The sequence below is a fragment of the Crocodylus siamensis genome, chromosome 8, assembly GCF_052110815.1.
Source record: "Crocodylus siamensis isolate JL-2025a chromosome 8, ASM5211081v1, whole genome shotgun sequence".
NCBI lineage: Eukaryota > Metazoa > Chordata > Crocodylia > Crocodylidae > Crocodylus > Crocodylus siamensis.
The window spans coordinates 60,491,784-60,509,140 of record NC_143402.1 but is presented as its reverse complement, the minus strand read 5'-3'; the positions used below and the strand labels follow the sequence as shown (position 1 = coordinate 60,509,140).

General features: G+C 49.4%; 1 protein-coding gene and 1 long non-coding RNA gene across 3 annotated transcripts in view; both read right to left on the bottom strand.

Moving 5' to 3' along the window:
* Nucleotides 1–1,975: 1,975 nt before the first annotated feature.
* On the bottom strand, nt 1,976–8,895 carry LOC149858831 (uncharacterized). Its single transcript, XR_016443926.1, has 2 exons — nt 8,766–8,895; nt 1,976–2,381 (listed from the first exon to the last, which is right to left on the bottom strand). It is a non-coding gene; the product is annotated as an uncharacterized LOC149858831 (long non-coding RNA).
* A 6,812-nt stretch (nt 8,896–15,707) lies between these two features.
* Nucleotides 15,708–17,357, bottom strand: part of FBXW10B (F-box and WD repeat domain containing 10B) — a 31,619-nt gene continuing 29,969 nt past the window's right edge. The window contains exon 14 of one of the 2 annotated variants that reach the window (XM_090059975.1): nt 15,708–16,943. In XM_090059975.1, coding sequence (XP_089916101.1) covers nt 16,072–16,943 — 872 coding nt within the window. In that variant the 3' untranslated portion in view covers nt 15,708–16,071. The remainder of the gene's footprint in view (nt 16,944–17,357) is intronic. The other variant, XM_090059976.1, reaches the window with a different exon arrangement.

Below are 17,357 nucleotides of genomic sequence, written 5' to 3'. Positions count from 1 at the left end.
TTCAGATAGGACAGTTCTGAAGGCTGAAGGCATTACATGTCTGGGAGACTGTAATAAATTATAATTTTAGCAGTGTTGCACTCTTTAACATGAACACTTCCAGGCAATTTAGTTGGATCAGAAAGTGTTTTAGAGGAAGTGCCAGCCAGACATTGTTATGCCCAGAATCTTAGTATTTGCAGTACAAGGTGTGTAGTGAGAGGAGAGGGAACTGGAGGATTACGGAGCCACAGAGGTCATGTGAGGTTTTTTATATGCCATCCAGGATGATTATCATTTGTGTTGCAATTAGGGTGGTGTGTTGGGCTGGTTGTGTATGTGCTTATGGGCTGGGGCTCAGGAGTGCCAGAACACAAGCTTCCTTTGGCACAGAAGCTCACTTGTTTAAATATCTCCTGTCTGAACAGTGCAATGCTGTGGGATGGGATTAAATAGCCCTGGCCTTTTGTCTTTCTGCAGACACAGAGCTCGATGCTATACAGTAATAACATTCTAGCAGGTTTTACAAGCTATGCAGCAGTGTTCACCATGGCTTGTAAATAGGATCAAACCCTTAGAATGTAAAAAGCTGAGCAGGAAGGAGTCTACATGCGTGCGTCTGCATAGGAATGAAACAAAGCAAAGCTAAAGGAATACAATGCTGATCTGGCAGCCCTGGAGTCTGAAGTCCTGTATCTCCAGGTACCCTCCTCCGTGACAGCGACTGCAAGTCCAGTCTCCTGCACTAGTGCCCTGTTCACTTGTATCAGCCCTGGGGTTGGGATGGGAGTCTACCTCCTGATGCAGCGTTCAGCCTTCTTGTAAGGGCCTTGTTACACATTACACTGGAGGCACACAAATGTTGATCAGTGTTAGTGCTATCTCCAGTTTGGAGCAGTCACACTTCAGGACAGGAGAGTCCTGGAGGAGAAAGATAAGAATCCCCTTCCCCCCACCCATTCCAGGCTTCTTCCCTGTCCCCCAGGGCTCCTCTGGTTCCCCCCCTGCCCCTCTGAATACCACCTCCTCCACACCTCCTGCCTCTCCCTGACCTCAGGGCTTACTTGTGGCTGCTTGTGCTGTCTATCCCAGGGGAACAGGGAGGGAAGGGTTAACCCTTCCCTACTTGTTCCCACAGGACAAACAGGAGGGCAACATACCATACATTCAGGGGTTCTCCGAGCTGTGTGGGGGTATTTTTTGGCCCTGGGATATCCAGGGGTCAAAAAAACCTCAGCAACAAAGCAAAGCGGTGCACATGGGGGCAGCATGTGCTGCTCAAAACCAGAGCCAGGTCAGTCAGAACCACACTGGCCGTTGGCTAGGCTCCAAGCAGCAGGATCGCTGCTGCTGCAGCCCCTGGAGGGCCCCAGGACACCAGGTAAGTCCACTGGGGCCAGCCCAGTGCTGGACCCAACCTCTCCTACTCCACTTGGGGTAACCTGCCGTATGCCAAAGGATAAGTGGCACAGGCATTCCCCAAGGAAAATTAGCAGTGGCACAAGGTTCTGGGGAACCAAACGTCCACGCTCATGTGGACACAGCCTTAGGGGGCAACCTGCTACAGGGAGACATTCAGTGCTGTCTGTAGTGAAACTTTTTGTTTGGATACAGGTCCAGTAGAAAGTCATGCGAGACCCCTTAACCTAATGTTACAGACACAATCTAATAACTGTTATAAACTGCCTACCATGTCATTGCAGCTGGGTAAAATTAGACTAGCAAACTGGGAGTTCAAGTTCTATCTCCCTGTAGCCATGAATGTGTGTCCTCATGGAAGAACAGTCAGTCTGATTCTTACAACACCTGACACCCAGGAATCTCAGACTACTTGCATTGCACTGCCCAAAACAGTAGGTTATTCTCAGCATGCCTATGATTTAGCCCCATTTTACTGATGTGGAGGCTGAGGTATAACATGTGAAAGTAAATGCTGTAAGGTTACGCAGCGACTCAGTGCAATACTAGAACCCAGGAGGCTCTGGGACTGGAAGAGCCCTGGACTGCATTTTCTTTTATTTATCGATGCAAGTAAAAGAAGGGGGCTACATGCCTGTGTCTTCAATCAACAAATCACATGAAAGCTGTGAGCACAGGGCACACTTTGTGTAGATCTGGTCCACACCCAATTTGCAATGTGAAGTTGTATCTGTTTATTTCCTAGCCATATAGACCGTGATATTGCTTGTGGTAGTATCATCTCTGAGTCTGCTACTTAGCTTGGAAAGGACAGACTCAGGTGGCTGAGCCAGGCATCAGTCAGCTTGTCTTTTTTTTTTTAGCAGTTTTCCAGTGCCCCTGACCTTCAGCAACTGCAGTTCCTCCAACATTGGCTTGCTCCTCAGCATGTTTTTTCGATGCGCTAGAATGGCACATGTCCCACACTGATGTAGCCAGTGGCCCTGGAAGAGATAGCTGTGTTTTACAAATGCATACAACCCACATGAATAACCAAGAGAAGTAAAGTCAATATGCAGAGCAAACTCCACAGTTATTCCACTAGAAGTGGGGTTGTGTTTGGGAAACTTGAGCTGCAGTCATAACTTCCCACATTATGCATTTGCCTGGCAGCAAGCAGATTGTATTTTATCATCTGAATGTATTCATTATACTATCATTAGTTAAGAACATTGCTGCTAATAATGGAGATCTATAACACTCTTACATTAAGATCCTATTGTAATTCAGCCATAATCAATGTACTGTTACCACAGAGTGCTATGAATTTCCGTGCCGCTCTATTCACAGAGGGAAAGAGATTTAATATTTCTGTAGTCGCATCAACAAAATGAAAAGGATGTCACTGAAAAGAACCACTGCTCTCTATGTATCCCATTTGCCTCAACTGACACCTTTCCTGTCATCCAAGTTAACACATGTTCTCTGACTAGGAGGATAATGTCTATTGGTGCTACAAGCCCAGTTGCACAACCGTCTCAGTTACACAACTGCCTCTTTATGCAGCTGTAGCAGGACTGAGTGGCCTGAAGATAAATATAAATTTTGCCCCTCCTATACTCCAGGATAGATGTGAAGGGGCATAATGTGAACAAGTATCATGCCTTCTTATGTTTAAGGAAATACTTCATATTAATTACTACTAGGAAAGCCAAGGGTAGCCTTCAGCCAAGGGTAGCCATGTATGTCTTACTCCATCATCCAGTATTTTCTCTAGTGGGAGAAAGGATGTGTAGCTATTAAAGCACTCGACCAAGAGGCAGGAGATGTGGGTTCCCAACTCTATCAGTGGCTCAAAGATGCACATGAGGTGACAACCTGGCCCTTAATCTCTCTGTACTTCTCTTTTCCCATCTGTGAAATGGAATCAGTCACGCACCTATAGATGCACAGACCTTGCATTGCTTTGAAGGGGAGTACAGAATGGCAGCTTATTTTCACTCTGTTATCCCATCCCCAATATGTATGCTTCTAAAATGGCTTTGTAATATATTTGAGCCAGCCTCCCAAAGCTGCTGTTCACGTCTCACTGTTAATATTGGATCCCTCAGAGACTCAGGACACCTGTTTGTACAGAATGATAATTGCATTGTTCATCCCAAAGGCTGGGATACAAACATCTCAACTTCTCTGCAAGGCAGCCAAGCCTGGCCTGAAGGAGGCAACAGGAAGGGGAAGTTCGTGTTTTCATCCACAGGGCCAAGGTACGGCCAGGTCCACCCTGCAGTTGGTGGGGAACAGGTTACTCATGAACAAGACTTAAGCAGGTCTTGCTGGAAAGGTAGTGACATATTTCTCCTAGGCAACATGTTTGAAGATACAAGAGCCAACATGCTTTCCAGTCTCACCCAGCAACCTCATCCACCTGTCTAAGAGGGCAGCAGCACTACAAGCTGCAGGGCTGGCAGCCCATGGGGTGCAAGAGCAGTTACCCCTTGCCAAACCTGGAGTCAAGGTGGTGGTGGGGGTGGTCTATAAAAAGCACAAGCTGAACATTTGAAAGCCAATCTGCTCAGCCCTGCCAGGGCACTCAGCCCAGCACCTCATGTCATGACCAACAGGACTGTGAGGCTGGTGAATGACCTGAAGCATCAGTAGTGGCATCTGGCCTCTGCTTTTGATTTTCTTGAGATCATTTAACATAAATGTTGGTATCATGAGAGATGTTATTAACTATGGTAGACTGAAGACAAGCAGAAGGCAGGATGGATTTGCATCTTATAGACTAAATATATATCTCTAATTAGGTAGTCTATAAGGTAAGGTTAGGGATTTGACCAGTCAAATATAAGTAAAAAATTGAAAAAAAAATGCCAATAGGTCCACATTTTAAACATGGATTTGCTGCTGTAGCCCCACAGGCAAGACCCAGTGCAGCTGGGAACAACAGGGTCACGCTGGGATCTCCTTGCCCCCCACTGCGCCTCCTGCACCTGCCACTGCTCTGGGTGGCAGAGCCCCACATCACTTCCCTCAGTGCAGTCCTGCGTGCAGGAGGTGCATCACTGGGGCAGCGTGGAGCGAGCAGCCGCTACGAGATCCCTGAGCAGCTCCTCTGTCCCCAGCTGCACCGGGTCACAGGACAGCAGGGATCTGCTCTGCCTTTCCCCCTCTGTCTCCCCCTCCCCCTGCCCCTCCGGGCAGGGTTCAGGCTTTCCTGCCCTTTTTGCAAACAGCTCTTGCAGGCTGGAACTCAGCCAGCCTGCAGAGCTCTTTGCAAAAGGGGGAAATCCGTAGGTTTCTCTGGTAAAAGAGAAAATCCACGTTTTCTCTGATAAAACCAGGACATCCATGGTTTTCTCTGTTTTTCCATGGGAAACAGAAAACATGGATCCCTGGTTGTCAGACCAGTATTGGCTGATATGGCTAATTAATAATCAGCTCTCAGTATCAGCCAAGAAAAGCTTTATCGGTGCACACCTAATAAATGGTGTCATGAGAGAAGTAGTTAGCTGTACTTGCTAGTCTGAAGGCAAGCAGAAGACAGGGTACATTTGCATCTTATAGACAAACTAAATATATCTCTCTAATTTAGTTAGTCTATAAGGTAGGGTGAGGTATTTAATCTGTCAAATAAAGTTTGGTCAATTGACCAGTCAAATATCAGTAAAAAATTGTCAAAAAATGCCAATAGGTCCAAATAATCACAGAAAAAGTACACATTTTCCATTAAAAATGTTTCAAAAACAAAAAAAATCATTTTTTGGTCAAACTGCAAAGAATGTAGGGTTTTTTGTAAAATTGCTATAATCTTTGGCCAGTTAAAAATATGCAGTCAATTTACAATATTTGACTGGTCAGTTGACCAGCTTGCCAGCCCTACTATAAGGTGCCAATCTACCCTGCCTTACATGAGTGATGCCTCCTGAATCTGGGGGCACCTGCAGAAGCCGCCGACCCTGTCAGGTGGGGGCACCAACCCTACCCACAGTATCAGCCATCAACCATGAGGGGGCCATCGGGGGAGCACTGGCCCTGTCAGGGAGGCACGTGCACCCCTGTATACTCCCTACCAGTCGCCTATACTGCCTTATGATTGGTATCATGGCCAGGACTGCTGTCTGATCAGCTCAGGTTTCCTGTTTAAGAATAGCTCTGCAGCCCAGGAGAGATAAAATCCTTCAGTCTTTCTTATGGCCTGGAACATCCTTCCACCTGACTGCTGGCTTTCTCCATGAATCTCCTACCACAGCCCCCTGGCTCAGGCAGAGGCAGGCCTGCCCTGCTCTCCATGAACAGTCATCCTTGTCAGCCAGAAGAGGTCACTGGCAAGTGGCCTGAGTAACCTGTACCCTGAGAGTGCTTCTGGCTCCTAGCCCCTGCTAGCTCAGAATCAAACTGAAATCCCTCTTTATTCTGAGCCATTTGTTCCTAAACATCCCCTTTTGGACGAAGTTTAAAACATTAAAAGGGAAAAGAAGCAGCATAAGCACATCCCAGAACCCAAATCAGCACCTAACAAGGCCTACAGCCCCTCATTCCCCTCCTGCAACAGCTGCAGTGAAGTTGATTTAAAAGCACTGTAACAAACCCCTGCAGTGTCAGGCGCAATCACGACAGACAGTGAGGGATTTACTTTATATTGAGTATTCTAGTGGTTAGGGTCACAGGCCAACAGGAAAAGACATGCCTTTGTCTTTTCCTGTTGGCCTGTGACCCTAACAGGTAAACCGGCATTCACAGTATAACAACTTACACTCAGGGCATGTCCACACATGCAAGCACGTGTGCTTGCAGCAGCTCAAATAGAAGTGGTGCAAATTTGAGCTGGGGCTTTTTGCCTCAGTGCACATGCTTGGACATGCACTTTGTTGTGGAGCAAATTGTGCCACTTGGGAAAAAAAAACCCTGCCTGGCTCCTCCCGGATCTGCAGCCAGGGGGAGCTAGAGCCCAGGGCCAGCACCTGTGCTGTCCCCAGCAATATAAAAAGCTTCCCTGTCCTGGCCCCAGCAGTACAAAAAGCTGCCTCGGCAAATAGCTCAGGGCTACTTGCTCTCAGGAGCTTCTGGGGCCCAGCCAATTGGTACCTGGGGACACTACACCTTGTGCCAGCTGGACTGCTGAAGCAGCCCTAAGAGGTCCCTGCACACTTTACCCACTGCAGCAATCTGGCAGTGGGGACTGCTGCTTGACTGTGACCTGCTGTGCACCTGCCAGACCCAGATGGGGACTGCACAGCCAGTAGAGGCATCTGCCCCTCTGGGCCAGCTGCCAGTGTGCTGTGACTGCAGAGTTGGCTTCTGTGTGGCACTACTGCCATGTGTGCTCCCTGCCCAGTCATCTGGGCAGCTATCGCCCAGATGTTCCAGGTGTGGTGGCCTACTTCGAACTGTCAAAGCATATTCTCCTGGCCTCATTTGGCCAGGAGGTCTACCACAGCCAGCTGGGTCCAAGGTGCCAGCTGTGAGCAGGCAGGGCCCTGCCACTAGCCTCCCTAGCAGGAATTCTGGTGTTCCCGATTGGAAAACTGAAAAATCCCTGATAAAAAAAAAATCCAAACGTCACTCTAAAATACCCCAAAATCCATGTTCCTCCACAAGTAAAACAAAAGACCACTATGAAGAGAGAGAGAGACAGCAATCAGTTGGGCAATGTTTTATTGATATATCTACCATGTTAAAGCAGTGTGGAAGCCTACCAATGTCTCTATCATAATAATAAAGTGAACTCTACATATAGTAATGAAACATGAATATATATTTTGCTGCCCTCCCAAAGGGGCTAGTCCCCCCCGCAGGGGCTACGGTCCCCGCAGGGGCTAACACCCCCCCTGCAAGGTCTACATGCCCCATCTGCCAATGAGCCGCCAATGCGAGGAAGTGGTCAGTAAGGCTAACTGCACCTTATTGTGCATCTACAGATGCATCACAAGCAGGTCCAGGGAGGTGATCCTTCCCCTCTATGCGGCACTGGTCAGGCCGCAGCTGGAGTACTGCATCCAGTTCTGGGCGCCGCACTTCAAGGGGGATGTAGCTAGCATTGAGAGGGTCCAGAGGAGGGCCACTCGCATGGTCAAGGGTCAGCAGGGCAGGCCCTACAAAGAGAGGCTAAAGGGCCTGAACCTATTCAGCTTTCACAAGAGAAGGCTAAGAGGGGATCTGATGCTCGTTTACAAACTCACCGGGGGGACCAGTGGAAATTGGGGGAGGCTCTGTTCCCCTGGGCACCATCCGGGGTTACCAGGAATAACGGCCACAAACTGTTAGAGAGAAGGTTCAGGCTGGACATCAGGAGACATTACTGTACAGTTAGGGCTGCCAGGCTCTGGAATGGGCTCCCAAGGGAGGTGGTTTTCTCTCCTACCTTGGGTGCTTCAAGAGGAGGCTGGACAGATATCTGGCTGGTGTGATATGATCCCGACACCCGTTCCAGCCTGATGATCTGTTTAGGTCCCTTCCGACCCTAAGTACTATGATACCCCATCCCCCTGATTGCTGCCGTCCTGACCCCATCCCCTGCCACCTGCTGCAGCCCCCCAATGGCTGCCCCACCCAGTCCCAGTCCCACCCCCACAGACCCCCCAATGACTGCCCTGCCCAGCCCCCACTTGCACCCCCAGCCCCCATGGCTGCCCCCCCAACCCCAGGCACCGTCACTTTAAAAAGAAGAAGAAAAACCTCCAAAAGCCTCTACTTACCCTAGAAGCAAGGGCTCTGGGGGCTCTGGGGCCTCCTGGCAGAGCCCCCCCAGGCAGCACAGGGCAGCGGGGGGCAGGAGGGCCTGGGCTGTCCTTCTGCCCTCTGCTGTGCAGGTGGGGCCCCAGGGACCCTGCCAGCAGCTGGACTGCTGGTAAGCGCTGGGGAGTTTTTGTTTGTTTTCAGCTGTTGGGACGCTGGCATGGGAGGGCAGGGATTGGGGGCCTCAGGGGGCTGGGGGAGATGGGGCTGGGCAGGACAGGGATCGGGGGCTTGGGGGGGCAGGCGGGGGATAGGGCTGGGCAGGGCAGGGCTGGGGGAGTGGGGGGGCCAGTGGGGCCCTGCCCCACTTTTTTAACTCCATTTTTTTTAGACCCCTGGATGTCCAGAGGTCTTATTTTCTCTCCACACTGCAAACTTGCAGCGCGGGGAACATTTTTCATTCCCGCACGTGCCTCTTGCCCCCTCTCAAAGGGGTTTGAGACAGGGCAAGAGGCACGTGCCCGCTCATCTGGACGCGCCCTTAGAGGGCAAGCAAACAGGCCGTGGTCAGTACTGCTGGGGGTACGTACATTCAGCACATAGAGGCCCATGCCCACCCCTGAGGATGTTCCCAAGAACCAGCCTTTTGTCCAGAGTCACTCTGTGCAGGTCTGTAGGCCGGCGATCATGTGCATTGGTCTGCGGTTCACCTGTGCTGTGCAGAGGCTCCTCTCTTATTCAGTCCAGCTCACTGCAGCCCACCGTTGCCCCCAGGGAATCCCATAGGTAACCAGCCAGGTATCAGAGGTTGCCACCTCTTCCCGCTGCCTCCAAGGTTTTCTGGGATTTGCAGTCCAGCAGCAGGGCTCTGCAGGGTTTCTCATCACTTCTTCCTGCGTCCAGGTGCCTCTGGGATTTGTAGTCCACGGTCAGTCAACAGGCCTCCACAAGGTTGCTCCCCTTCTGTCACACACTCGTATCACGGTTTCAATGCACATTGCACAATGCATACATTACAGCACTCTCTGCATTGAAGAGTAACTAGACTTCTACAGCTCTAAAAGATCTTTTGTGTGTAGCCCAGTTGTACTCAGGTATATACTCCCCTTCTCCAGTAGAAGGGAATTATTAGCTGGCATGTGTGCTGTGGGGGAACTGCAGACGGCTCAGTTTCCCTCCACCCTTATAGAACCAGGCCAGGACAGTCAGGGGACTTAACTATTTACAAATGTATATACATGAACTTATCACAAGGGAAAGAAAAATAGCTATAAACATATGTACAATATATATATTTATATATGATATCTAAACAAATAACATAAACGACATCCTCTGGGTAAATGCTATAAAACCTTATACCAGTGCTCCAGATACAGGTGAGTCACAGGTAAGGATCTGATCTGAAACAGATAAACCCCAAAATAAACATAGATAACCAACAGATGAACTATAGATGAATATAGGTGAACAAGAAATAAGCTACAAATAAACACAAAAATACAACAGGTGAAATAATAGCAAAAGGGGGGTCCCAGCAGAGCCGTAGGACTCTACTTATCTACTAAATTACAAACATGAGAGTTCACAAAATATAAGGCATGACACCAGACCGCTTACAGCGCAAGAACCTCAAAGTTAAACTTAATCCCAAGGGGAAACCCCAATGCCCTTGGGCTTTTCCCAAACCCTTCAAGGATGCTGGTAACTTCAGGGGGGCCCTCCCAGTGGGACCTCCAATCTCAGGAGCCCTTAACTAATAAGGGGGGACTCCCCCTCCCCTGTGGGAATCCTTTTTCCCTGCAACTCACGGCTTCCAGGTCCTGGAGCGTGGCCCTTGTCCTCCGTGCCAAGCTGCTCTCTTGCCTGTGGTGAGCTTTGTGGGGGTTGCTGTACCCTGGAAAAGGGCTCCGCTATGCAGGGCTTCTGGGACCTCTGGCTCATCCCTGCCCACTGGCTCAGTAGCCCAAGCACTGTCTGGCTCCCTGGACTCAACCTTTTGCTATGGGTTGGAGGCCCAGGCTGCCTCATGCAGCACTGGGCTCGGTCAGCTCCCAGACCCTCTGTGCAGCACCTCCTGCACTGAGCTCCCAGCTTCGTGCGGGGGGGTTGGGGACCTGAACCACCCAAGCACTCCAATGATCCTGCTTCGTGCACCATGGCTGCACGCCAAAGGTTGCAGACCTGAGCTGCCTCTCACAGCTCCCAGGGTCTGAGCGCCGTGTGCCATGCTGCGCACTGAGAGCCTAACCGCTGGAGCTGCCCGCCATTCCCTGCCAAAGGAAGGCTTCCGGGGCACTTCCAGGCTACTGCTTTGCCCTGCTGATGATAGACAGATGTGGCTGGTCTGTCATACCATGGCCACTGATAGACCAGGGTGGCCAATCTGCAGCACAAGGACCAGACGTGGCAGGAGCAGCCTGTGTATGTGGCACGCAGCAGATTGGGGGGGACAGGGAGCACAGTGGCAGGGCAGGAAGCACACAGCAAAGCAGCAAATTGGGCAGGGAGCACATGGAAGGAGACAGAAAGCAAAGCAAATCAAGTGGGGGAAGGGGGTTGGACTGACACTTGGGGAGAGTTCAGGGCTAATTTGTGGCACAGCGGCCAAAAAGGTTCACCCTCCTGAAACGGACCATCAGCTCCTGACCAGTGGTTTCCACTCTGTCCACTAGAGGGCAGCCCAGTGCTTTCCTAATCACCCTCCAAAACAGGGCTGGGCAAAACAGGCTTTGTCCTGCCCACAGCTGGTCCCTTGGCCGCCTGGCTCGGGCACTGTACAGCTGTGGCGCGTCCTGCCAGCCCCTGGCCATGCAGCAGGTCTGGCGCAGCTTCATGGCTGGACTGCCTTTCTAGGCAGACCAGACGGCAGCAGCTTCTTTCATCTGCCACTGCTTCCACTGGCCCCAGCCCTGTGGTACCCATGGGGACCCACGCCACAGCCCCGACCCAGAGTATCCTGCACCTGCTCCAGACTCTCCTGCTCACACTAAATAGCAGCAACACCAGCCAGGCAGAAACTTGCTCAGCACAGGGGAAAAGCACCCCCAGAGGTCCCTGCTACAGCCACCCGGAGCCCACGCTGAGCTGCCCTGCAGTTGTGTTGCCACCACCTTTGGGCTGCCCCATGGGGCAGTGGTGGCAGCACAGAGGAGCCACAGGGCAGCGCCGAGGGCGAGGGCTCGCTTCTGCTCTGCGATGAGCAAGTTTCTGCCCAGTCAGATCTGCTGCTGCTGCTGTTTAGCATAAGATGAACATGGGCCGGCGGTGTGGGGACGCAGTCAGGAAGGCTAACCATACCTTGTCATGCATCCACAGATTCATCTCAAGCAGGTCCAAGGAGGTGATCCTCCCCCTCTGTGCAACACTGGTCAGGCCGCAGCCGGAGAACTGCGTCCAGTTCTGGGCGCCGCATTTCAAGAGGGATGTGGACAACGTGGAGAGGGTCCAGAGGGCCACTCGCATGATCGGGGGCAGCAGGGCAGGCCCTACGAGGAGAGGCTACGGGACCTGAACCTGTTCGGCCTCCACAAGAGAAGGCTGAGGGGGATCTAGTGGCCTGTTACAAACTAGTCGGGGGGACCAGCAGGCATTGAGGAAGTCCCTGTTCCCCCAAGCACTACCGGAAGTGACCAGGAATAATGGTCACAAGCTGGCAGAGGGTAGGTTTAGATTAGACATCAGGAGGCGCTACTTCACAGTCAGGGCAGCTAGGATCCGGAACCAGCTTGCAAGAGAAGTGGTGCTGGCTCCTACCCTGGGGGTCTTTAAGAGGAGGCTGGATGAACACCTTGCTGGGGTCGTTTGACCCCAGTACTTTTTTCTGCCGTGGCAGGGGGTCGGACTTGATGATCCGCTCAGGTCCTTTCTGACCCTACAAACTATGAAACTATAAGCAGGCAAGTGCAGAACAGGCAGGGTGGGCCAGGTAAGGACTGTGCTGACCGCTTCCTGTCATGGTGAGTCCAGAGCAGGTGCAGGACGGGACTGGGGCTGCACACTGTTGGTGGTGATGGGGAGGCGCCACAGAGCGCATGGGCTCTGGGCTGTTGTGGGATGGGTTGGGTGCTGACTGGCTCAGGGGAGGGTGTGCAGGGGGCTCCTATGCACACACCACCATACCCACAAACCTACAATCACACCCCCTGCAAACACTGCGCTCCCCCACACCCTCCTCCCATACTCCCCACAAACCCGACCCCACTCCGCACATGTTCCCACCTGCCCCTCCCTCCTGCGTGCACCACTGGGGGGGAGCCTCACTCCATGCTATGCAAACAACCCACCCCACACACAAGCATCCACCTCCCACAAACACCCATACTCACCCACCCATATTCATACATACAACCACACCCCATATACACATACATCCACACACACACAGCCCCCCCACAAACCCCTACCCACCCTCCCATACCCCCAACACCTACCCACACCCCTGCAATATGTAAGAGTAAGACTTTGTTTTGAGCTGTTCTGCAAGCACCTCTATATACATGACACAAACACACACAAATCAGGACAAAATTATTTTCTTTAAATAAAATTCAATTATGATATTGTGGATGTTTGATTTTTGTATATAATTTGTTTTTTTTCCCATTCCAAGATGGCAACCCCCCTTCCCAAATGAAGTACTTCCAGGATGAGGGGACAGACTTCTGGTGGCAAAGGTCAGGGGTTAGAGGGGAGAATGGGATTCTGGCCCCAAGATGGTGACCAGGGGGCAGGGCACTTGTCAAGTGGGGGCTAACCCTGTGGCCTTCGACAGCTTGCCAAAACTCTTAAAGTGGCCCTGTAGCCAAAATAATTGCCCAGCCCTGATGCAGATTATACGATTCAAGTTGACTCTTGTGGGTGCGCAGCAAGCATGCTTTGCAGTTTTTCAGTGAATACAGCTTGTTTCACAGCACCTCTTCCATGACATTTGCCAAAATTAGGTTTGCAGTCCCACAATGACTGCTATGAAAATTGAATATGGCCCTGTTTTGCCTAATATAAATTAACAATTGTTCCTCATTATCTGAGTGAGATTAGGTCTGTTGAGGTCTTATAATGTATAAAAATGGTTATCATATTTAAGAAAACTATTTAAAATCACTGAAAGAATACAGAGGGATTTTTATCTTGCTAAATTTGACACTTAATTTTTCCCTGGGTTCTGGCTGACCCCTTCCTGTCATGGTGAGTCCAGAGCAGGCGCAGGGCGGGACTGGGGCTGCACACTGTTGGTGGTGATGGGAAGGCGCCACAGGGTGCATGAGCTCTGGGCTGTTGTGGGATGGGGTTGGGCGCTGACTGGCTCAGGGGCTTTCTAATAATTTATACTCGTCTATGAATGAGCGAAGCTGCTGGGGATGCATCTGAATTCTGTGCATTACATAAAGCTCTTAAAAATATTTTGTAAGATGTCTAAAACAAACACTTAAATCCTTTAACTAATTCAGAAATTAAAGTATTAGTGAAAATGCAGACTTTGAATGGCCTCAAATATGAAAACCTGTAATCCTTTGATCTGAGTTGCACTTGTGGGTGGCTGGCACCTGTTAGGATCCAACCCAAAGGAAAACCAGTTTATGTGGTGGACTTACCAACACAGCCCAGCTCGAATGGGCTCAGAAAATCTTCTTTTTGATTGGTGAAGCCCATCCACCAATCGGGTAAGGACTGGGCAGGGCCAGCCCTGCCCTTCACATGGAGGGCAGGGGCAAAGAGCCTCCCGGACCTGATTGGAGCCTGTGTTCTGCAGGTCCGGCAAGCCTTTGGAGGCTGAGCCTCCGGAGTGAATCAAAGGGCTGCGCGCCCGGCACGCAGGAGATGCATCAAGGGACAGAGAGGCAGGGCTCGGAAGAGATAGGGAGAGCTGCCTAGCAGGTAGAAGCAGTAGCCCAGAAGAGCCCTGGAAGACCCCTTGGAGGGGCCAAAGCAGGAAGCAGCTTTGGCTACAGCCACAGTAGTGCACAGAGCGGTGCGTGGGGCAGATCCTGGGAGCTGTGGGAGGCAGCTCAAGTTCCTGGATACCCAGTGCATGCGGTGGTGCATGGAGCCACCAGCTCGGGTCTGCTACCCTCGATGTGTGGCTGAGGACTCAGTGCATGCAGTGGTGCATATCATCCCAAACCCTGGGAGTGGCGCCAGGTGCTTAGGTTTGCAACCCCTCCCCAGTGTGAGGCCGGGCACCCGGGAGGCACCAGTGGGGTGTGCCAGAGGTCCGGTGGTCCAGGTTTCAGGGCCTGCACGAGGCAGCCCAAGCCCCAACGGAAGGCAGAAGGAAAAACCTGGTTGTCGGGACCCGTACAAGGTGGCCCGAGCCCCAATAAAAGACAGAAGGCAGGGCCCTCGGTGGCCCTGACAAGGCACTCACAGCTCTGGGAGCCCTCCCAGCCTGCTCCCCAGATGTGTGAGTACCTAAGGAATGGGTCCCCAGGGAAGCCTTAAGGGGGTCCCAAGGGATTAGAGACCAGGTGGGCCCATCTGGGACTGAGGAAGTACTGGGACCCTCCTCCCCCTAGGAGGGTGCCAGGGTTTGGCATCCTAGGGGAACACCCAATAGTCTCAGCCACGTGGGTACCTGGAGTAGGGGGAAGACTTGCACTTCCCATTTTGTAAATCATTCTATAGATATAGACACATACATATATTGTTATCTTCCAATGTGGCCTGGGTTAAGTAAGCAAGTTGAGGTTTACTGTATCTAATTGTTGTTATTGTTCTTGCCTGAACTTACCTGTTGATACCTGTGTTTATCTGCCTAGCTATATTTACCTGATGTTGTTGCACATATTTACCAATACTGTCTTATAAATCTGTAAATATCTGTATCAGTTGTATATTAATCGCTTATCTTTCTAAGGTTCCCTGTAAACATTAATAAATTTGTATATAGTTAAACTATTCCTGGTCCTGGCCTGACTCTATAGGGAATAGAGGGAACTGGCCAGTGTTTTACAGATCACTTTCACAGCACTTCTGCCTAGCTACCTATCTCTTCTATTTGGAGGGGAAAGCACATAGTTGGGTGCACCCAGATTACATAAAAAAAGGCCTTGATCTTGCAAATGCATACACCTGTGAGTACTTTTGTACTATACACATACATATGTGCTATGAACGTTGATCCAATGTGAGTAAAACATATTTATCTAGATAATTGTAGAATTCCCTCTAGACATTTTCATTGGCAAGGTATTTTTTATAACTTTTATACTAACATTTTCTTCTTTTTGTACCATGGCGGACTTCTTTTACTGGGACTAAATTCCAGAGTGTTGCACTGTTCACTTTCATTAGAGGAAAATGAGGATTAAAGGATTTATCTCCCTGTGAGGGGGGAGAAAAAATATGATAGAATTTATCCAAAGTCAAACAGACCTGATTCAGTAAGGCACTGAAATTTAAACTTTGCTGAATACACATGCTTTCCTAAATCAGGGCCTAACTGAATGACTTACATGTAAGTAAAAAAAAACAAACCAAGGGCTGAGTGTATTCAATTATTTTGGGGTCTGAGAGAACAAAGTAACTTGCATAATCTTGCCAATGTATAAGGGATGGGAGGAATAGTCTAAGTACAAACCTAACAACTAAACAGTTCTGTAACTTAGAATTAAAATTTAGGTTTGTTAATAAATGTTATACAAAACCCAATATTAATAGAAATGTTTTTATTAATTTAAATGCAATTAAACCATTCTACAGCTATAATAGAGACTCAAACAGTAGTACTATGCCAGTGTTTGCAGTAACAATAGCCTCAGCAAAATAATAAATCCTAGTGAAATAATATGCTTTTGGCCATTGTGGGGAATACTTAATTATGTGAATAATATTTCCTAAAGAATCATGTAGTGTTTTTCCTTATATAATCTCCAGACGCTGAAGGTCACAAGAAGAATATCCTCAAATGGTGACTGTAATTGAATCAAAGGATTTGAGAAACCCAAGATTCCCCAAATTCCAATGATTTACTTGCATTTATTGGTCTAAATGGTCAAGCAGGGTTCTTTAAGGATCTTAGACATATACATTAAGCCCAAGTTCAGGTGCAGCTATTTTTCCTTCCTTGGTGAAATAGTCTATGGGGAGGCCTTTGATTTTCTTTACCCAGGCTTTCTTACATTCTTTTTGTTGGTCGGCTATAACTTTTGTCTGATTTGCCTTATACTCAGCTACTGTAGCTTCCTCATATGCTTTCATCTGCTTCACTGTCAAAAGCCTGAATCCACTGTTAATGCGGTAAGGGTTTTCAAATCGTGTGAAAACAGGCTTTGCTCCAACAGAACCTACTTTGGGTTTAGCTTGTGCAATCATCATACGCATCGATTTAATTGATTCAGATGTACTAGTTAAGTGGCCAGTCACCAGAGCCTCACCCTCAGGTAGAGAAGTGGCTTTACCCGAGCCAGTGCGTGCTTTCTCTTCTGACAAGTTGCAGCATGACTTGGAGCGTACAATTGTTGGAGCAGGAATGCAGGAGCGCACACTAGACATGTGCAAAGAGTTTCTCAAGTTGAGTTGTAGCTTTTTAGTTTCAAAGGGTGTGGAAACTCTCTTCATAGTCAGAGAGCCACTGGCAGATTTCATGTGTTTAAGTTTGATTGTCTGAACTTGTTTCTGTTGCTTAGGGATTTTGGATGCCAGCACCTTTTTAGCATGTTCCTTCTGATGCAGTGGAGATCCCCAGGCATCCCTAATTTTTGCTTTGTACATCATATCGGACCTGGTCTGGTGTGACTTATAGGTATCCTGCAAGGTGCTGACTGTCAGGAGTATCCGGTCAGGAGACATGACACAATGTGGGCCTCTTTTCTTTATACTCTGGAAAGTAGCCTGTGCTTCAGCGAGTGAAGTTACACGGACCAGGGATTCATATGTAAATTCTCCAACTATAAAAAAGAAAAAAAAATTACCAATTGAATATGAATGTGAAACAGAAGTGAGTATACAGTGAGTCCAGTGCTGGTGATAATGTATTTCAGGGGGGCCAACCTTTTTAGCAGGCATGCAACAAATTAGCCCTGCACCCTCCCCAAGTGTCAGTCCAATCCCTTCCTCTTACTCAATATACTGCTCTGCTTTCTGTTCCCTGACTTTTCATATAGCCCAGGCCTCTGGGCTTTTCATATAGCCCAGGCCCAGGCCAGTGAATGTTACCCTTTACCATACAAGCTATTTATTTTAGGTATTCTAATGCAAGCATCACTGTAATACTGTCATTTCTAGTCCCAGAAACATCTTACCAGACTCTAGCAAGGCTTTTGTTGTTATTGAAAAGTGGGATTCTGTTTCTTCTTCATTGT